Source organism: Strongylocentrotus purpuratus, unplaced genomic scaffold (genome assembly GCF_000002235.5).
Source record: "Strongylocentrotus purpuratus isolate Spur 01 unplaced genomic scaffold, Spur_5.0 spur5_scaffold_14, whole genome shotgun sequence".
Classification (NCBI taxonomy): domain Eukaryota; kingdom Metazoa; phylum Echinodermata; class Echinoidea; order Camarodonta; family Strongylocentrotidae; genus Strongylocentrotus; species Strongylocentrotus purpuratus.
In genome coordinates this window covers 26,848,363-26,871,263 of record NW_022145599.1, presented here as the reverse complement: position 1 = coordinate 26,871,263, position 22,901 = coordinate 26,848,363, and the positions used below count along the sequence as shown (strand labels likewise).

The 22,901-nt window shown below is 39.1% G+C and overlaps 1 protein-coding gene across 12 annotated transcripts in view; it reads left to right on the top strand.

Moving 5' to 3' along the window:
• Nucleotides 1-333: 333 nt before the first annotated feature.
• Nucleotides 334-22,901, top strand: part of LOC100890824 (RNA binding protein fox-1 homolog 3) — a 63,671-nt gene continuing 41,103 nt past the window's right edge. For 3 of the 12 annotated variants that reach the window (XM_030984589.1, XM_030984591.1, XM_011678393.2), the window contains exons 1-2: nt 340-1,238; nt 9,233-9,571. In XM_030984589.1, coding sequence (XP_030840449.1) covers nt 978-1,238; nt 9,233-9,571 — 600 coding nt within the window. In that variant the 5' untranslated portion in view covers nt 340-977. Of the gene's footprint in view, nt 1,239-5,379; nt 5,868-9,232; nt 9,572-22,901 lie in introns of those variants that run through there. The other 9 variants (XM_030984596.1, XM_030984595.1, XM_030984594.1 and 6 more) reach the window with 7 other exon arrangements.

Here is a 22,901-nt window from a genome sequence, read left to right as displayed (position 1 = left end):
ATATCCATATCCTAAACCACCATAGACAGTAGCCTATACCAAGCCAGAACTATTAAAACACTCCAGCTCTTTTCACATTTATTAACTGTTAACATCCTGCCCTACAAAAGGAACCAAAGGATCAAAGCAAAAAAGACACAAAGAGCAAATAGTGGAGCTTTCACAGGAAGTGTTGATAAATCCCCTATTAGGGTACCCTCTTTTTAAGTGAGTTGATATGCAAATGAGCCTCTGACCCTACATTCATTACCCCTTCCTTGTACCCACACAATACATACACTGCGTGAGTCTGTGTGTCCCTATTGTGTCTCCCCCTTCCTCTACCATTGTCTTATTCAATACCTGTGCCCTCCAATGAAACGCTCCCCTCCTTAGACAAAAGGGGGATAACAGTTAGACCTGTTTGATTAGTCCTGGTCCCAAGCCCCCCTCTCAGGGCTAAATAAGTTCGGCAAACAATCTCAGACCAGTCATTCTCGCTGGTGGATCTCCTCAAGGAAAGACTCAAGTTGTTACAAACTTTGATCTGATTTACAATCTGGAATCAAACTTGTGTTCTCCTATCAGACATTTCAAGATTACTTTCTAATTTATGGATAGTGTTTATTGAACTTGAACTATCAATATAGAGTCTACATGGATTTCCAACTATACTTTTCCTCCCAGCTTTTGGATATGGATGCTTGAATCGGATCAACCTGTTGAACGTACTACTGGATGCTTTGGGATTTATTTGATGTATTGGACATCTACCTGTGTTTGAGGTTGTTTTGCATACATGATGTCATCTTCGTAAAACTTCATTTTGGAATTTCTGCATCCAAGTCATCTTTCAGTTCAAACTTTGTGTCAAAGTAAAGCTTTTGTTTAATCGACAAATCAGAGGCAAAGACACTGAAGGACATTTGTGTCCTCGTTCGATCTATCCCTGAACTATTATTGTAAGAAGGGATTTCCCCATTTGGAAATCAACCAGGATGAATACAGCAGTGCATCCCCACACCCCAATGGATGCAGCAGCAGTGCACCCCCACGGCCACTCCCCCATGCATCCAGCGATGCACCCCCACCCTCCAATGGGCGCAGCAATGCGCCCCCACACATCAATGGGCGCAGCTGTGCACCCCCACACCCCATCCTCTAACTCTCCCATGCCCATGGTATACTATGCACAGTGCCCTCCCGCTGGCCTAGACTACATGCCAGAGATGCATGAAGCAATGGATTATGTCACAATGGTAATATATTTATTTATATCTGCTTTTTATTAACACCAGTATGTGCTAATACTTGATGACTACCGGTACATTTAGTCAGTGGTTCAGTTAATACTTTTTTATAATTCCTTTGTTTGTTTTTACCCATTCTATTCAAAGGATCTGATTTGTTGTCTTTCTGTAATGACCATCTTATAGTGTGGAACTAGAATCTTTGGTGAAGCTCGTGAGTGGTCCAAGTTCACAAAAGTGTCTTGCTGTGTTGATCGCAACTTGTGAATGTTTTGTAAATGTTTCTTAGCATTTAGCAAGAATGACTTGTGGTAATGGTATGCAGAACTTTTGGTTCTACATTAAAATTCATCATTTTCACATCTCCCTACCAAATCATCTTCCCACTCAGGTGATGCTATCCAGCTCATGATTCATCCCAGTGGAAACAAATACAGCATTAAATATCTTCCTGGCCCATTCAAAGAAAAAAAAATCAAGCGTGTGGACTTCCCCCAAGAGTGTTTATATAATCAACCGCCCGTATCGTATTTTAGTGATATACCCAACATTTTCATTTCATTAATGCATAGCCCGCAGCGAGCAGTATCCCGTTACATTTCCATGTCCTACACTTGTACAGGATTCACTTTAAAAATTTGGTGCACTCCACTATCTCGCATTTCTTCTCTGTCCCAACTCCCAAGTCATGTTTCAAGGAAGCATTTCATTGTCATCCAAATTCCACTTTGGTGTGATCAGAAATACAAGTATATTCAATTCCTCTCGGAGGAGAAAAAAGCAAACGTGATTATAAAAGAATCTGGAAACAGATATGTCTGGCTAAAAACAAAAAGTGATATTTGACAGACATGTTGGTTTAGTAATCAAAACTACAGTAGTTTTCATATCTATGTTATAACGTCGCATCCATAATTCTAATAGTGTACTGTAATGATGTTATCTTTCCAAAGATATTTTTCTCTTCGATGAATACAATAAATAAAGATACTATCTTGTTTTTTTTTAAAAACATAAAGGAGGACAGAAGGGTCCAATGAAATCATTAGAACAATCTTTCTCTTTTCTTTATTTCATATGAAGCTCCTTATTCCAATCATATACATCAATATAGTCTAACTCTAAGGTAACTTTTCATTGATGATGTTTAAAAACAAAGCATTACCAGTAAACAAAAGGGCAAGCTTTGATAATGCTTCCCGATTTCCTGTATCCATGTAACTTACCATTACCATCAAAGAATTAGTAAATTGTATAGTGTTATATTGCTTATTTCCTGTTGCATTCTTTGGTTATTACACTGAAGCTAATACCTGGTTTCCTCTTCCACGGTCTCATGTTGTTATACAAATTGACCTCCACTTAGCTTTGTCTTTCTGGACAAAAAAAATTATATGTGTAATAATTTAGTACCTTTAACAAAGGCTTACATACATTCATTTATTTGGATTATACCTATACCATACTCTATGATAGGTCATTTAGATAAAAGAAATGCTTTAAAAAAAGCACAGAGCTGCTAATATAGAGTAAAGAAATCCAAATTGTTTATGTTCAGTAGATAAGTAAGATAAATTACATTTTTGTCCACTCACAGTGCTACTCATGTGTACAGCAGTTTAAACAACATTTTACTACATTGTATTCATTTGTTGAGATTGTGTACAGATGTTTATGATTTCATTTCCTTCTTAAACCTTCCCTGTTTCATGCTAATTGGGGTAATTAAATGAAATTTAGATTCTTCTTGAATGCAGTTTCCCTAAAACCCAAAAGACTTGGATTACGCTAGGTAGCTATTACAACCAATTTAGTGCACAATGATACAAGAAACACATCAAATGCCACTGTTCAATGTTATACACATTTAAGAAAAAAAGAATACAAGAGCTAGGAACCAAATAAAAATTGGCAACAATAAGAATTCTTGTGTACCAGTACTCCATCTTTAGATCTCTAAAGACATATGTATACAATGATGTATTTACTTTTGCGCTGAGTCTCATTTTGTAGGTTAGAGCCCCTGGGCCGGGGTTGTAGGGATGTGTAGATTGACAGCTATGGTTAATGGGGTTTTAACTGTCTTTAAGTGTTTTTATTTGAGATGTTGAAAACATGGAAGGCTGTTGCCTTGTCCATTTTAGTTTGAAACGAATCCTGAGTTCTTGTTACGGGAATTGCATTCTGAGAGCATTTGATTAAAGGAATAGACAATTTTTTTCTATCTTTTTTGCAGTAGATGGGTAGCTTGGATGTTTGGAAATGAAAAAAATATAGATAAGATTTATAGGCAGCTGGGTTGTGAACCTATTTGTGAAGTCAGTATGTGTTAATGAGTCAGTGAGGTGATCATATGTTTTTTCCTAGCCATTTCCTGGCATTTCCCAAGCCCAGGAAATGTCTTCAAACTTTTGTGGGAATGTCTCGGCAATTGCATGTCATAATGCTTAATTGGTTGCCATAGTGACCACAGGATTAGGAAGTGACACATAGATATTGATACAAATATGTATAGTTTCTGTTGTTTGGACTTTAAACCGATAGCACATCGTATTTGTTTATTTATTTATTTTTTATTTTTTTAATATTTGTTTTGTTTGCACAACACACATTTTCCATAGACTCTAGCATTATCACAGGCTTTATATTCAAGGGGTTGGATGTTCATTTTGCACTGTAGCTAGATTCTCATTAAGCAAAGGCATCAAATTAATATTGAATATGTAGGGATGGGATTACCTGGACAATTACAGTGACAACCAGTAGATTAACATAAAGATTGAGATATGCTGTCAGGAGATTAACTTATTACTGATACATATCAATATTGAATGGTAAGGAGGGGATTATAACTGGAAAATTGCAGTGACATTTACATAAAGATAGAGATGTGTTGTTAGAAGATGAATAATGGCTGATACAAAAACATGTCAACTTTTATGCTGCTCTCCTGGCCTTTATGCATTAGTAATATAATAGGCTGTGCATTATTGATAGTTTCTTGTCTACGATGAACATACTAATGACATGGAAAGGCCTTTGAAAGGGGTAGAGTGTATATTTCCTTTCATGATATTCTTGAATGTTGCTTTTGTTTGAATTCAAAAGATAATTGTGAGTATTACAATGGGTTTATTACATGGGAAATGATTACATCATCTGTTACGAGTCAGAAAATCATTATGTCTATATTAAGATATAGGTTGATGCTATCCTTGCTCTCAGCTGTTGACATGTGCATTTGTTATTTTTATTTTTTATTTTTTTATTATTTTATCATTAATGCTGATTGAAAAGCCCTACTATTCCAGCAGTGTCAACATTATAATATCGATGAAGGTGACTCATTTTTTTTTACAATGAATGAAGAGAGAGCCCTGAAATCAATCGATGATTCTTCTTGTTGAAGAAAGAAAGATGAATGCCCTGCTTTTTTCAAGGCACTAAATTTCCCATTTTTCAAGTTTGCATACACTGTATGATGCCTCCATAATCAAATTATTTATTAATCAACTTCAGGGAATGTTGTTGATGTAAAATTGTAGGGGGTAATGAGAGAAAATTAGCATTGTAATGAAGTTAATATCGATAGATACTATGCATTAATTAGATAATGATATTACAGAGTCATAAATTTATCTAGGAACAGGCTTGTCGCTGCCACAGATGTACCCGTAAGTTATACATGTATGTATTCTTTTGAGTACACTATAGTGTGTCAACAGACATGTTATTTAAGATTATACTCCTGAACCTAATTAAATGATGGAAATGGAGCAAGAATAGTGTACGCTTGGATTGATTAAAAGTAAGAATGCTGCAAAGACGTGCCTAGTGCAGGATGCCGAAATTTCCTGTCAAAGGTACTCTAAACCATCATATTCTACCATCAAATTTTAGTATGCATCCCGTAAACACCCAATATAAATGCATCATGCAGGGCTAAGACTAATTAGTTTTTCTCTTTCTATCATTTAACTTTTCTCACTTGCTGTGTGTGCTATACGGCGAGTGACGGGGATGCCAATGAGATAACGGTTAGGGATGGAGATGAAGTGAGAGAGAGAGAGAGTGAGAGAGAGAGAGAGAGAGAGAGAGAGAAAATAGATGAGGGGAAAGACTCCTTATGGATGGGTAACATTTGCAAATTAAAGTGGGCAGCCAGGCATGATGGGTTGGCTGTCACACCACGATGGTTCTTCGTCCAAACCCTAGTGGTGCGTGTTCGATGACTGTGACACCTCCATAGCCCATCTTCGCTTCCTAAGTCTATAAATCTGTCATAGAGGCCCCTCGGCGGCTTCTTTTTACATCCCATCTTTAATCCGTAACCACCATTTTAGTTACATCTCCCCATCATCATCATTCCTCCACCTTGCTCAAGAAGATGATGCGTTCCTTGGCTGGTCCTCTCTCTGTATTCCTCCAGTCCAGTCAGTGGTGATCTTGTAAAACGGATACCGGTGTTAATCTCAGTTGTCCTTCCTCTGGCTCTTGTCGTCATCTCCCGGCCTTCTGTCAAGATTTCGTTTTAATATTCCCTGTTTACGATAACATCATTCGTTGGTGATTGGTTGCTGTGTCATCTGGGAAGCGCGGCAACGGGCGTCGTCTTTTCATTAGCATATGGCAGAAAAGGTAATGGCTTTTCCATCTGAATGTATTTGCCCTGTGAACCATCTTAAGAATTTTTCATTCCGAATATTTTTGACCATTTGTCAGACATGGCTCTGTAGTTATGATGTTTTAAATGTTCCGGTATCTGTTTTTGATGAGGGTGATACATCAAGATGTGGTTGAACATTTCTAGGCATCATGAAATCTAAAACAATCCTCCACTCTATGTATTTATTGCTGCTGTTGGTGGTATAGTCATCAGCAATGCTAGAAAATGATCATTTGATTAATGCACCCTATCACCCCAAGTGCAGGAATAGATTAAAAACCATGCGGCACTCATCAATCATGAATTGCTATGCATGTTGGCAAAGACCCCTAGATGGTCCTGACTTGTCTCCAACGATTGCTTTTGCCTTGATCTTGTCATTTTGTTAATCTCACCCATCACATTTGTGATCATCCATTCACATTTAAGGAAATCTACCCAGCTGGTTGTCATCGATTATCCATCATTGATTTGGTACATCATTGATAAATGGCCGCACATGAACGTAGGAAGGTGTGCAATGTTTTCAAATGGACATACGTCTTTGTGCTCAATACCATCTCGTTTGCTCATTTTGTGATGTTTATTAATTAGCTCACCCCTCATCATCCAAATTAAATTTGTTCATTAGGCTGACCTGCAAATAAATTGTGCAATTTAACCGAGCGGAACAGAGTTCATGGTACAGATGTAGCTCCAATTTATCACGCAGTCATTTCTAAAATTTCGAAAATCGTGATGGGAATGATATAATACCATCATTATTTTTTTTCATATTGTATTTTAAGGGTAATTGGAACATGGCTTCCAGAGTTCAACCTCTTTTCTTTATACAGCTTCATGGTGGTGCTTTGTTTCGTCATAACTTTAGAAGTAGTCTATAAAGAATATACATTTACTGTACGATATCATGGAGAGATCCTTTGAAAGACTTCTTAAAAAAATATATTCCATCTATTCTCATTCTCAGTTCACCTTTTGTGCCTTCCTCTCAGTCCAAATAGATTAAGACAATAACGACATGTTATTCAATGTACAGTGGCTAAAATAATATAAACTGGGATGATTTTTACTGAGAGTGGATAAGCATTTGTTTTAATAGTAGTCTATAAAGTGTATCCAATCTGTCCATCTATATAGACATCTGCTTCAAAGGATATAAACATTTTGGCGGAAGAATTTTGTTAGTCCTAAATTTTATCATACATGTATGCTTGCAGTGTTTACATTTATCTACAGTACATGTACATACATTGTATATCTCTCAGCCATGTCATTGTACTTTTAAGGGAAAGCATTGACATACAATGTATGTGGGCTTCATTAGGTATGTGGAGAAGTTTACATCCATCTTCTTGTAGCCATCTGGATATCACCTTAACATGTCTTACTTTAACTCATACACTTTTTGTTTCTTAAAATGTATTTCTTTCTCGTCTCCCACACTGTCTAGAACTCCTAAATTCACCGCTTTCCATTCTTCTCATTCTCGCCATTCTCGCCCTCTCTCCTTCTCCTCCACCTTCACTCTGGGTCTTGTTCTTTTTTTCTGTCTCCTCCCCTCCCTCTCTCTCTCTATCTCTCTTTCTCTCTCTCTCTCTCTCTCTCTCTCTCTCTCTCCCTTTCTCTCTCTCAAATTCCCCCTTTCATTTTTGTAATTATTTTCCCTGTATCTACCCCTCTCTTTCTCTTTGTCTTGCTTCAATTCTCTCCTTCTTACACAACATGAGGGTTTATGCTGCAATGATTTGATATCTTCTTTAGATATATATTGTAAACTGGTGTACAACTATTTTTAAAGTCTATGTTGGATCTTGGTCTAAATATACATCATATGTTTAAATTCATTTCTCACCCCCTCCTATATATTCCAAGTTTACAATGATTGACGTAACTCCAGCTATGCCTGTCATGTACACCCAATCAAAAGGCATTTCCCATCACAAGATTTAGATACAGGAATAGTGAACAGCGAATATAGCATACCAGCTATCTTAAAAATAGATGCTCCTAAACCAGACCTGGTGTCGCATGCATTCCTTTTGCATCAAGCCCCACTTACGTAGGAGCATCGTTGTATTCTCCCGAGTTCCTCACTGTAGTGCATTGCCCAACAGAGGGCAGTAGACGGTTATACCAGTGCTGTGACCATAAACACAACAAGACCTTGCTACTCAGTTGGGTTATAAGCAAACACTCTGACTATCCCAACACTGTTGTTAGGTTATATTTGTGGTTGGTTCACATCTGTCCTGACTATCATCTGTATATAAAAACCATATGTTAACAGAACAACAGTGATATTTACAATCCAACAGCTGTGATGCCATTCACTCCCATTTCTTCAAAAGTCATCACCTTTTCCCTCCTTGATTTGTTGCTAATATTCCATAGACTTGGATGGTGAGTGCAGTGTTGGAGTAGGGAGGGGGGATGGGGTGATGATTTGGGAGGGTGGGGGAAAGGATGAGCTATATTAGAAGCTGGGGATGTCATTAGTGTGTTGTTTACATCGCATGTATGATTTTAATTATCTTGTGCCAATAGCTATGACGACAATAGCTATGACGATGTGGCAGTAATGAGGTGCATTAGCACTTAAATGATCTTTTTCATGTCTAATATTGTAAGGTTTAGAATATACAAGCTTAAATTTTTTTTTTTTTTTAAAGATTTATCTTAAAATACTTTTCTAATTCTTTTTTTCCCTGAAATTTAGTAGACTTTCCTTTCATGTTGGCAATTATGAGGTGTCATTGCCCGCATACTGGGAAGCTTTAGGTGATCTCAGTGCCTATTCAGTCTATGTTTTTTGGCAGTGTAGATTGCGTCAGATCAATGATTGTATGTAAATTCTGCTCAGCAAGGCCACAGGAAGTAACATATCCAATGTGGAAATTGTTACATTTCCCTTTTCGCTGCATATTTATATTTTCTTCACTGCTACTCCAAGACTTTTCTCGTTTTTTTTCTTCTTTCTTTTAAAATAGCTAATGACTAATACTTCAGATTACATTTTTAAAAAGTATGATTTTTAATGAATCTGCATTCTATGTTTTATCACTTAGGATTACATGTACATTGATAACAAGGTTGTTGCCTTATGTGTGTAGCCTGTTCATGCTCTGGTTGAAAGAATAGTGTTCTTTTACTTTGTAATGGATAAACATGTACTTGACAGAGACTGATGGAAAAAAGGAATTACAAATGGCTCTGTTGTGTGGACATGCCTTTCGGAAGAACACTATAAAAGGAAAATATGCGTGAGGAGGTAGCTTGATACTTGTATAGATGCAAACAATAATTGTATTTTCTCCTTTTGATTTCATCTTTACAGCAGCACCCACACATGATGGCAGCGCAGCATCAGCTTCCACCAGGCTCTATATACCAACCACAGTTCGCCCCTCAGAACGGTCTTGAACCCTACCAGCAGGTCCCACCCGGAGGCCAGCCCCCAGCAGCCTACCCACCCGCCCCAGCCCCAGTACCTCAGCCCCAACCAGGAGAGCAACCGGTCGCGTTGCCGGGGTACTCACAACCGGGCGAAGTGCCTCCCGGATACACGCAGACAGCGGAACAGTTCTCACAAGCACAGGCCGCAGCCGCAGCAGCACAAGCGGGAGCCGAACAGGCGGGCGCAACGTCACAACCTAACCTTCTTAGTCCTCAACCTGTAAGTAAACAATGTAACTAACTTTCAGGATAAATCAGAGCAATAAAATATGTGGCATAAAAGCTCGTCTAGATACATGTGTGACGCATGCAGCAACTATTTTTTATGATGCGTTAAGTGTAATACACTTCACATTTCTCTATATTACCGTATAGCACAGAGCTCAGTGTATACGTGCATGTACCTTGTAGCAGGCAGATGCCATATATTTTTCACTTTCTCACAATACATATATATGAAAATTTTGAAGGAGAAGTTAAATATATGAAGAAAAGCAAAAAGGAAAAAAATGGCTAGTAACCTCTAAATAATGTACATGTACATGTAGATATGATCATGTGTGTTGTATACTGGTGACTTCCGAGTTCTTCTTCTCTTTATTTGTGCCGTGTTTGAAAGAATCGAGTGACAAAATCTTGTCGCACCTTTTAACATCATGGACATCTGACTGTCCAGTAGGTCAGGGGCTTTAAATTCCATCCTCCAAGAGACCGAGTTTGAAAACATTCGCTTGGAGCGAGGGTCGGGATGTGTGGCACGGAGATGTCAAGAGCCAATTAAGTCGACACTTAATCAGCACGGCCGCTTAACTTTACAGCCCTAAGACTGCTTTCTCTTTGGTTGTGAAGAGAGTTCATAAAACGCAACCCAAGACGCCCAAATGGTATCGATTGACCGCTGTTGATACCCACTTTGATGTGTCTGTCTTAGTGGCTCACAAATAACGACCGTCCAAACATCGGCAAAGGTTTAGCTTCTTTATTGTACTCTGTCTCCATGTTCACTAAACAAGGAGAGACATTTTAGCCATTCTGTTCCATTGTAATGATGATCAACTTGTTAAATTCCATTTGAAGATTGTGGTGTTGAAAAACACACATACATGTACATAGAGTATGCAAGCCTGGGGATGTTAACTGATAACTTCTTTTCTTTGTTATGCTAAAAATTTAGTAAAGCTAATTCTTGTCAAAGTGTTTTTAACCGACTTTATTACTCAATAATTACCATTGAAATCTCATAGTTTATAATTATTGAACTCATTAACATATTTAGAACCAAATATCATACTCATTATTCCGGAAGGCTTTTGAAACAATTTATCAAAAAAGGTCAATGCCTTTTTTTGCTAGAAACTGATAAAAATAGAGATCGAGATAGGGCCGGATGTAATTGTCCTTATCCTTTGTGCCCTGAAATTTAAATGTATTTTCAAGTAAGAAATAGTGGCTCCCTTTTTTTATGACAAAAACGATGAAACTCATAAAAATATGCAAGCAGATGCGTTCCCTGTAAGGGGTCTATCAACAACCTCATATAAGCAGTCACACTCTGTGGGCATGGGATCGAGAACTGAGACCATCTAATTAATACCTGGAAATGCCATTTCAAGAGCAGTTTCTCTCCAACTGCTTTCTGTTTCTTCAATATAATTTTTAAAGCCTATACTGTACCTCTCTTTTAGTCTTCACACTCTGTAATATAATTTTTTGGAAACCTCTACAGCCCTTCCTCTGTGTTATATCTTCTCTTGTTTTCATATGATTTTTAAAACCTATATTTCTCTTTCCTGTGCCATCCACTTTATCTTCTCTATCTCTCACTGTACTTTACCTCTTCCCGTTTTTTCAGACATATATCTATTCATTTTCCTCACCAGATTAATTTCTCTCTTTTCTCTATGCATCATTTTTCTTTTCTATTTTTCACAAGATTTACTTCCTTATTAGTATCCATCTATTTAATTTTTTCTTATCTTTCATTTCTATTGTTAAGTAGTAGTTTGCAGTCATTAATGAAATTCAGCCCTCCACTCTCATCTCGTAAAAATGTAGGACGATTTATGGCATAGAAACTACATGTACCGGTAATGATGTATAGTTTAACCACGGGTAGTCAGGGGTGAACCAAATATCTACCCCCACCCCATCCCCTCCTCTCCACCTTCTACCAGGGCAGTTGCCCCAGAGGACCACCAGGCTCTATTCGCCCAACCCATCCTCCTCCGTTGCGCCCTCCTGCCGACCGTAGCCAGCCTGTCGCGAGCACGTCCCATCAAGATTAAAAATTGATCAGGGCCTGTTCGTTGGGCCGTGACCAGTCCCTGTCAGCTCTCGTTCTGCTTCAAGTTAGACCCTCACACACATTAAACATGGGAGGGATTGCTTGCTGCAATATTGGACATAATGGATGAGAATCGCGTTTCTCATGAAAGCTATAACTCCCATCTGGTGTCCCGTTATTATCGGCTCTGACTCTGAAATTTCATCTGATTTTTCGCTGGAAAAGATGAGGTGGAGATAGGTGGCACAATTAGCAGCATATGCTACGCTTATTTTTCCTTCTTTTATATCTTTCTCACATTGAGTCTCTTTATTGCTCTCCTGATTAGGGAAATGTCACAGAGTGTGCTTTATGGCTCATGAAATGTGATAACTCTAATGATAGTCATTATGGCGAAGAGACAGCAATCTACCTGAAGTCATACTTTACTTTCTAAAACTTTGTTTCACAAAGTCTGATTGTGTCACGTTAAACATATAATGCAATACAGTGACAGTCCCTTCAAATTGTGACACCATCTGATGAAAGCAAAAAGGGCATTAAAAATTTAATTTGGAGGGTTTATGCCCTTCCGGCTCGCATTCGACAATATGTCTGTCCAGCATTCTTTCTTTTAACAATTTACATCTTCCGCAGTTCATGGAATGTGGATGATATATACCCCCCTCTCTCACCCTTTCTCTCTCTCTCTCTCTCTCTCTCTCTCTCTCTGTCCATTTTCTTGTATTCTGAGAGGTACAGTATGTGAATATTGATTGATGAGCATAATATAAACACTGGTTTTATAGCTGTTCAAAAACAAACTTTTTATAGCAGCTGGCTATAATGTCATCTCGCATATCACTTTCTCAGTCTGCCCCAAATGTTGCAACCGCTTGAAGCTTCTTAAAATTACATTCAAGATTCACTTGCTATATCAGTTACAGCACGTGCCCTATGACCCCACTTACAGTCAATAACTGTGATTTGAGCATAATATGCAAATGAGATGACAGATGGGGTCAGAGGGCTCCTTTAACCCCCCACTGCATTATGGGACGTGTATGGTCCACCCAGCCCAGCTGATCGGCGGAGAAAGTTATGCCAGTGTTTGTGTGTGTAGCGGGGATGATTGCGAGGTATGTATGCATACATTGTTTATGTGTACACACAGACCTGACGGGCTGGCACTTATGCATGTACATGGTGCAACACTCAGACGACGAGGAGGAGAGAGAAGGGAGAAAGAAAGCACCCCGCTTGTGCTGGTCGGTTGAATGGGTGGTGACACAGAGCGGTTGACTTGTAGCTGCTTCCCGACAGACTTGTAGCGCCCGTCATTTCCATCTATCCATCGTAACCCCATCCTTCTTCTTCGTCAGTCAGTCACCCTGGACCGTTGCATATTTTACATAAACACCGTGGGTTTGCCAATCAGCTCGCCATTCACACTTCACACTGACTTCACTGTACCAGATCATAAGTGGACCCTCCCCCCTCTTGTGTTTGGATGCCGTGATACGCCTGAGTTGCCGACCTTCTTCCAGTAACTGTTGTATAATCATGCAGGTAGTCTTTTTTAATGCATAATACGTAGTACTGTTAGTCATGTGAATTGAGAGATGGGACTTGAAAGAGAGCATTGGTAGGGACAAACGGACAGGATCTACAATCAATCTTCTATAAAACTTGAAGGATACGAGTGCCAACGGCAACAGGAATATCCGTGGATTGTGCTTCGTACCTCATCAGTATGCGCATGTAAACGTATCCTTGTGTATAGCTTAAAGTAAAGCCTTAATGATCTCTTGTACAGTTTACAAGGAACAGTTCTTTCTCTGATTGCTAATCCAGCTCTAATTGTGACTCGAGGAAATGTCTCCCACCTGTTTGAATAATCATCACCATAATATCTGCTGATCCTTGCTCCTTCACAAAATTCTATCCCGCCACTTATTTATCTTGATCTAACTCTCACTTTGGTGGTGATAAAGTCTTGCGATTCAATGACTCTGACTTCCGCGGCCTATGTGCTGGGATCCTCAACCCCTTCGTCGTTGCCACGGGAACGCTTGGCACCACCCCCTCCCAGACTGGCCCTCCAGGACTTGGGCTACGGGTACCTGTCCCCCGTAGCGGCAGCCCCAGCAGTGGCTGGCACTGCCCCCATGAATATGACGGAGAGACGAGCGACATACATGCTCCAACAGAACCTCCAGCTCCTTGCGGCCAGCCACAAGGTAACCAACAGCAGTTGATCCTGTCAACGAGAATAACCTCTTGTTGAATCAGGTTTGTCCGTATCTGTCTGTCAACATCTGCAGTATGTTACATGCTTCTTTCTCAGCATAACTGGCTTTGAGAATGCCTACTCCTTTTCAATTTTTTTATTTCATACATTCGATACAGCCACACAGTAACATACAGCAGTAGAACGTGTAGTTGATTCAAGAATGGTCTTTGTATAGATCTGTCCAAGCATTCTCGTGGACAGAATTAATATCTGCAATATGTGGCACATTACATATTAGTGTAACTTGTTTACAGCTTTTAAAACGCCTGTTCATTTTCAATCTTCTAATAAGTAACCATATGGTTTATCAAATATTGAACTCTAAGTGTATGCTGTTGTCAAATTATAGGCGCGACAAGGAAACCTTATAAAGATTGCTCAACAGAGACAAGGAAACGGTCTTTATATTCAGGTTGTTATAATATAGGTTCCTATGAGAAACACTATCAAATGGATATGAAAAGTGTGCCCTTCATGGGCGAGGGGCCTTTGTATGTAGGTGGTTGCTAAACCAGCATAATATTCATTTAGAAATGAAGGGAAAATATTTTTATTTCTGAACCACTTGTAAAGGTACATATATATTCTTGCCAGCATGATTACGTGCACATCTCTACAATCCTTATAAGATATGTCATTTCATAACGAATGCATTCCAGTCAGAATTATATTAATTACAACAGCATCTGGTCGTAACAAACAAAAACAATTTTTAAATATAAATCAGCTTCCATATGTGGACACAGGGAAAGAGTGAATACAATTCCCCCCCCCCTCTCTCTCTCTCTCTCTCTCTCTTCACTTTATCTATTTTTTTCAATCGTAAATAATGTAAAAGGATGCAGGCATATAAGCTGCTTGTTAAATTATGCTGGTATGCATGCAGTACAGCATTTATGATTTGGATTACCATTCAAAAGCAATTTTGTTAAGTGCTTACAAGAACTCATACATCAATGGCAAAATAAACAGTATTACCTTCTACATTACATTCTGTGAATTTAAACGGCATACAGTGTATACAGGATAAACAATATGATATGAAATTAGTTGCAATGCTTTATTATGTTTTATTTTATGATACAAAACAGCTGCTTAACATCATGATTTTGGAAGTTTTTTGTTAAAATACTAACAGATTTTATACTACAAGACAAATAATAATTGCACACACACACACACACGAGTTAGTGCGACAGTAGTGCAGTGTACAAAATATTCTATATATTTTAAAATTTCAGATGTCAATATGGTTGTGCTCCCACGTTGATTGTATAACTTGAAGTAAAGAAAATTATCTGAGTACAAGAAATGTGACTCGTTCAAAGTAGTTCTTTATTATAAAGAATACCATAGTTGCCTGGATAGATTTTACTGAAGGAATAGTCACCTATCGCAGAGAAAATATTTCTCCTTCCCAGCTCAAAAAGAACAAAACACGATTCACATTTCAGCATAAGATATTGCGAACTGAGTCTTATAAAGAAAATTGAGAAACTTTTAGAGATATGTTTTGGGTCATCCCCTTAGGGCAAAGCCCCCATTACCCCTCTCAAAAAACTATTATCTCCCCTTCCTTCGTAATTCCTGTCTTTTTTCTTCTTTTTTTAGAGTAAAAGCTTTTCCTCTGCTCTTCACTTATAATGCTGTTTCCATTGCTCCATAAACATGTTGCATATGTAGCTTGCTTTTATGTTTTATATGTTGCGTTTGTACTTCCATCATTATCTTGGGAGTACATCTTGCAGTGGGATGGTTATATTTAAGAGCTGAACATCAAGAGATTGTTATCCCTTACTATGGCTATCCCTTTCTGTGGCATGCCAAGAGCTTGCATTAAAGAGACGGGACACCTCAAGCCAAATGTGGTATTAACCACTCTACAACCACCAACCATTTTGTATCCTCTCTACCCTTTGGAAGCTGTGTTTCTAGTCGTGGAAGGGTTAATCTAAAGAGCTTCCTTGACAGGTGTCTTACGGATGCAGGATGACCCAGTTGATATAACTCTCTTGTCCTCTTACATGTACACCTCCGCTGGCTACCGACCAAGATATGCCTTCAACTAATTAGTGGTAGGATGGCATCGGAAAGATGTTGGGATGGCATCATTCATACCCCATTCACATTAGAGGAAAATGATAAGAAACTTGTACAAAGAAACATATGAAGAAACGTTGTTTAGCCAAAGGGGTTTACACACATGAAGAAAGTAATGTATAAAAGAAACGGGGAAAAAATAGTTGAAAAGAGGTTGACATGACAGCTGACATATCATCAGCGCACTCAAGCAGTTTCACAGAATATTGATTTACCCAGAATCCTCTATTTCTAGCCCCCGCCCCCCATGCTACCCCATACTTATCTCTTGTTTTTATATTATTTCTCCTGTCTAACACCTCTTTCTATCTCTTTTGCCCTTCCCATCCGCATCTCTCCTCATCTCCCCAATCACTCAGTGCGATTTCCGTCCAGATCTCATGATTATTATTCAAACCTTGATGCTAGCATACGCCACCGTTTAGGTGTGAATTCTAATCATTGATTCTGTCCTCGCCAATCAGTCACTATTCCATCTCTGGTCTGCGGCAGCTCAGCTGAGCCCAATCCTCCCACCATTTCATTCATTTTCCTTTTATCTCTTTCTCTCTGTCTCTGTTTTTGTCTGTCTCTCTCTGTCTCTCTGTCTCTCTCTCTCTCTCTCTCTCAGTGTTTTTCACTCTTCCTTTCTCATTCTGTCTCCCCAACACTCTTCCCATCTCCTTTTTCTTTCTCTTTCTCTTTGTCTTTTCTGCCTTTGGATACTATTATAAGCATACCTTAATTATAGAGAGAAATATATGTATTTAAGACATTTCTCTCTCTCTCTCTCTCTCTCTCTCTCTCTCTATCTATCTCTCTCCCTCTCTCTATCTCTCTCCCTCCCTCTCTCTTTATATATACCGGTATATCTTTCCCCATCCCTCTCCCTCACACATGATAGATTTGACACTATCTGCACATTGCCCTGGGAGATATGTAGTTTATCAATTATTCATGAAATGTTGGCTAGGTTTTTTCTAATCAAATGCGTTCTTGAAAAAGAAGTCCTCATTTCATCAAGGTCACATTCATATTTTTTGTTTTGGTTGGGGTCCAGATTAAATCATTAGGGTCTAAATGCAAGCCCCAAATGGACATTTTGGGGGATCATGCCCTAGATTTAGGGCACACATGTGTCCCGAGGGTTTGTAAGTGTTAACCTGTATTCATGAGGATATGCTTTATAAAAGAAAATTCAGTCAACAGGGGACCATATGGTTGGCTTTGTGGTAAAATGACATTATTCCATTCCTTTAGTGTTAACACCTTTCTGACTGGAAGTAGAAATTTTAAAACATGATGAATTCATAATATATGAAATTCATCAAAATTTCATATAATTTTTATTATCAGATTTTCCAGACACCGCGTTCTCTCTCCATACACTCTCATGCAAAGTCGTTTTTATCTGCTTACCTAGGAAATTCAAGAGCATTTTGTTTTTATCAGTACTGCGCCTTTCGGATTGATTCCAAAGAACTAATGTTATTAAATATTGATCCGCGGTTGTGTTTCTTGAGAACAGGGATTTTATTGCGTACATCTAGAGGACAATTACCATGGATATCAGTGGTGCCTCGGAAAGGTCGACAGTATTCTTGTCTTTCCTTTGACATAGATTCCTGTACATTCAGCTGTCAGCTAGAGGGGCACCAAGAACCTCCAGGCACTCAAGAAGAATATTAGAGATTAACAACTAGGAGACAAGACATTAGCATTCCAGAAGCACCGGCATCGATAGAAAAAGAGAGAAGGAAAATAGAGACAAGCAGCATCGCCCCCGCATGCCCCACTCTGTGTGAAGAGCTAGGGGCATGGGCCAATCAAGCAATTGATTTTGTATACAGAACGGCTCGCGGTTTTTGTTCTAAGATATTGAACTTGGTTGAATCAAAAGCCAGGTTTGCTGTGGTGTTGTTATTATTATTATTATTGCTGCTGGTTGTTATTAGTTAGCACCTAGCATCGTCGGCACGGTGATGATGATGATTGGTGTGAGATAAGGGTGAGAACTCGGGAAAGGTGGAACGCGCGAAGCCACGGACAAAGTGTGAGTGCCATCATTATGCCTGGTAATATGCCTCACTTGTTGCATGCTAGTACTTGACAAATACGAGCGGCCAAGCGAGGTGCAGGCAGGGCAGAATAAGCGCCAAAGCATTCTCTTGGATGGAAGGTGAAACTTTACTGCTCATTTCATGGAGATGAATTGCACCTTGGGATAGAGCACGGCTAAGTAAGTCGGCAAAACCAATACTTAAAGGAAGAGGAGAAATAAAGAGGATAAAAGAAGCTGCTGCGAGACTCCACTGAAAATTCACCCCGGGCGACGAAAATTGATGTCGCATTTTGCCTGGTTGTGCGGGGGCTCGCGCGAGGGGGGCGAAATTCGAGCCGTGGCTGGCTGGTGCCTTTGCTCCTTCTCTTTCTGCGACGTGTCGTCGTCTTGAGGAAAACTAAGCCCCATAAGGGTTTGCAGCGCTCCACTATCGGCCACAACAAGTGGTGCGCCTGATGTGAGAGGGAGCTCTCTCAGATAAATGCTATTCATCCGTCTCCAAACCTCGAGAGATAGAGAGAGAAAAAACAAAGACGGAAAAGGGAACGTTCGATTAGGAAAAAGAGAAGAGCTGAGTAAAAAGACTCAAAAGTATGCTGTTTTTTCATCAGTGATGCTGTAACCGGAGAAGGATAAATCACATGCTTTTGAGCTATACAGTGCTTGATGTATAGTAGGTGATCTATCTTGATGTTTGGAGTAGTATGGCCTGGCTACATGCTCCATGGTTTCATATGCATCCATTTGAGGTTAGTTTGAACCCTTCCACTCTCATTCACTCATGTCATACGCAAGACTTAGCAAGTAAAAAAAGCGATGTCTGGTGAAGAAAAGTTAAAATATTCCTTGGAAATGTCAATGCAACTTGAGATGTGCTTCAAGTTTCCTTGATCCATTTTATGCAACAGCTCATTGTATCAATTTAAACCGTTTGAATCTTAGGGGAATCGAAGGCATTAACATTCAGGTCGATGCATCTATGTTTTGATTTGGATGTGTGTGCTGTGCTGTTTCCATAACGTGTTGGACAAAATGACATCAGGGATCATTAGAAGTTCACAAACATATTGTATGTTAAGAGTCAGAAGAGCATTAATTCATTTCCTTTTGAACAGACTTATAGTGTCCTTCTAGCACTCAACAGGTGATATATTTCTGATTTTTATAACTTTTTTGCTTATTATTATTTTTCTATAACTCTTTTAGAACAATTGTATTTGATGATCGATCTTCAAATCCTCTAATTTGAGTTTTTGACAAGACAACTTTACCAAAACACCTTTACCAAGGTGACTTTATCTCTGTTATTACACTTGAATCATTTATTAAACAAATTACGTTCTCTTTACTTTACTGGGTTTATGTGACATGGGTTAGATTGACTCTTGTCAAATGCAAGTGACAAAGATGTTAACTTCCGGAGCCATTGGATTTTCAAGAGGATTTCTAAGATATTTCATCTCAATCCTTCCAATGCCTCTTCAATCCTCTGTTATTAGATGTTGTCAATCACATGTAGAGTTCAACAAGTTATGTGAGAATGTACTGTGTGGCATCTCGACCCAGCCCTATCTAGACTTGAACTTTTAAAAATATGATCAATTTGAGTTATAGACCTTAATTTATTTTCATGAATATTTTGAATGATGCACTTTTGCCCATTTTTGTAATAAGATATTCTGTCTGAATAGTTGCTGAATAGTTGCTGAATAATAATTATTTGCACTACCCATGTCTACTGCATCATTTTAAATTTAGAAAAATAAGTTTCCTATAGAAATATATATTTGGGCACATTCAAGTAGCTAAGGCATATTGAGACAGTGTACAAACTTGCACTAGATGGTAAATTTTGTTAGCAACAACAAATTATCACTTAACCAAATGAATAATTAGTCCAGTGCAAATTACCTACACACTGTGTGCATTGAACTGAATGGAATTGAAGGTTTATCATTAAGGCATATCTATATAAGTAATACGCTAAGGCTCCGCGGGGGGCGCGACGTCTCGGCGAGCCTTTGTATCCTATTGTTTTTTAATGAGATCGCCGACCCAAGTTGGTGCGGCTATCTCCTCCTGAACCCTGCCCTCGGGGTACCCGTGCCCGGTGCCATCGTCCGCGGGAGAGTCTACTCTGTGGAATTGGCTATACTCCGCCCGAGGTCCTCCTCCGTGTCGACGTCCAGGGCGAAAACAGACGCGACATGCATAATGCAGGATATGCGTGACGACAGAGATACCTCATGGATATTCAACATGACATCCGTAGACACACGACCGATGACTATCCACTCACATTAAGTTGCGTATTAAATGCACGATATACAGGGTCGGGATTACCCGAGTAAAGCATCTTTCTATAGGATGTGCTTTGTTGTAGCTAGGATGTGTTTGCATGGATTTGCATGTAGTAGCTGCACAAGAGATACACGGGGCTTCCCGTCGACGTCCAAACTTAGAGACCTATTTCCATCATGATTGCCGCGATTTTTATATAGTTTTCGTGAATGGAGGTATGAAATCAAAGCTTATTTTGTGATTATTACGGCCATGTGTACTCAATTTTGATTATCATTTTCTAAAGGGAAAGTTTTGACAAGAAAACCATTGGACTGACAATTCAGTCGCAAGCTAACTTCAGTCACCACACATCACAGTGCAGTAACTCGAGGAATCTCCAACACCGGCACCGGGCACCGCAGGCGTCCGAGGCCTGCGGCGCCTGTGTTTGAGCTTCGTGGAGTTACGCTGGAGTGTTATGTGTGTGAGTAGAGCTGAGCTGAGCTCGAGTCGAAGAGATTTGACACTTTGAAATTGTTATCTGTTGGTTTGCATCATTATTGCCGCGATTTCAATATAGTTTCGTGAATAGATTTACGAAACCTGAGCTTAGAATTAGTAAAAGTATTACTAATGTCTACGTTTTTAAACGACTGTCTGATTTTCTTGTGAAAATTTTACTTTGAAAAATAATTATCGAAATTTATGGTCAGAAATAATCACAATCTAGGGTCTATTATGTTACAGTTCTTGCATCAAATCAATGCATGAAAACTTAGTTATTGAACTAGAAAAATGTTTTTTTTTTAAAATAGGCAATTATGAAGAAGGAAACCTGAAACCCTGAGTTGAGTGTATATTTGTTTCAAGGGGCCATAAACCCCCAAAAGCTCGGGGGTTACGTTCTTCAAAGTTGGGGGGGGGGGGGGAGATCAGATCGCAGCGAGTTGAGTGTATATACAATATAGGCGTGGGGTCCACGGGTTTCAAGGGGCCATAAACCCCCGAAAGCTCGGGGGTTTTAGGCGTTTAATTAGGGTCAGATGAGCATATTTTTAATACTTTATTTGTGACACTTGCGGGTCACTAATTGGCGTGGGGTCAATACGTAGAGTTGCGTAGTGTTGCTACCAACTACGCTGGCCTACGTTACTATATGCTGAGGGACAGAAAGGGGTACGCAAGATGAACGAAAACAAGTCAACATGTTTAATTTTTTTCGCGTACTTTCAGCGTAGAAACTTGACGCAGAAAGTACGCCTTTTTACGCAACACTATGCTACCCTACGCCAGATCGTCAAAGCAGTAAAAGCTTTCCACACAGTAAGCAACCATATAAGCAAACCTGTACGCCAGCCTACGCATAACCTACGCAGGGACTATTTTCCCCATAATACGCAGCCTAATTTCTGCGTAGTCGGTACGCCACACTACGGAACTCTACGCAGTTCCAGTGGCTTAAAGAATAACTACCGGTACAGTTGGATCGTTTTTTTAATTTTTTTTATATAAGGCCAAATTAAAAAAAAAACATGTTTAGCGTCCTGTTTTTTCTAAAAAATGGGAAGGAGGATCGAGGCCCTTTTTTTTTTTTTTTTTTTTTTTTTTCTTTCAAATGGCTGCTCCGTACATTTTCCCTGACATTCAGGCTATTTTTCAAGATGGCAGCCGACAATTTTTTTCTTTTCTTTTTTAAGATCAGAAATACATTTTAGCAGTGCTTTTCATGTTTTTTTTCTTTAAAAAAAAAAAAAAAAAAAAAAAAAATCAAAAAAAAAATTCAAAAAAAAAAAAAAAATAGGAGAGGCGGCCCCCAGAAAGGAAGCGGGTGGGGACGCTGTTTTTTTTCTATAAAAAAATTAAAAAAAATCAAAAAAAATCAAAAAAATTTCAAGAAAAAAAAAAATAGGAGGCGGCCCCCAAAAAGGAAACGGGCGGGGAAGCTGTTTAAAAAAAAAAAAAATATAGGAGGTGGCCCCCAAAAAGGAAGCGGGCGGGGACGCTAAACATGTATATTTTTTTAATGGCCTGAATGGCAAATAAAGTTCTTGGTGGTTTTAATTTAGACAGTCTCTATATATCTATTTACACCCCCCGCCCCCCTCTAGAATCCCGCGGATTTCCGCGGGTCCTGCTAGTTACTATCATATTAGTATAAAGCAGATACACATACATGTACTTTTACAAATATTCTTGCAATGAAAAGCTATCGTTTAACCATATTGTTTAATAGCAAGCCACACCTGTTGTTTACAGGCAGATATCCTATTAATATTCACCCCTGGAAGAAATTAGTATACCCTTAAGAGCCAGACTACTTTAAGATACCAGTCGAGAGGAAACACACGAAATGGGCTGATTAACGCCTTGTGACATTTTCGCAGGTGACGCGACACAACTTAACCGCTTTTTCACGTCTTAGTTTAGAAGCCAATATCTCTCTATATGCTTCTCTAATGCACTCGCAAGAAGCTACTCGTAAACCTCACCTCGTCTATTCTCGTCAACGGGTTCAGATGCGCTACTTGTCGCAATGTTTCCCCCGCTTTCTAGCAATCGACATCTGGACG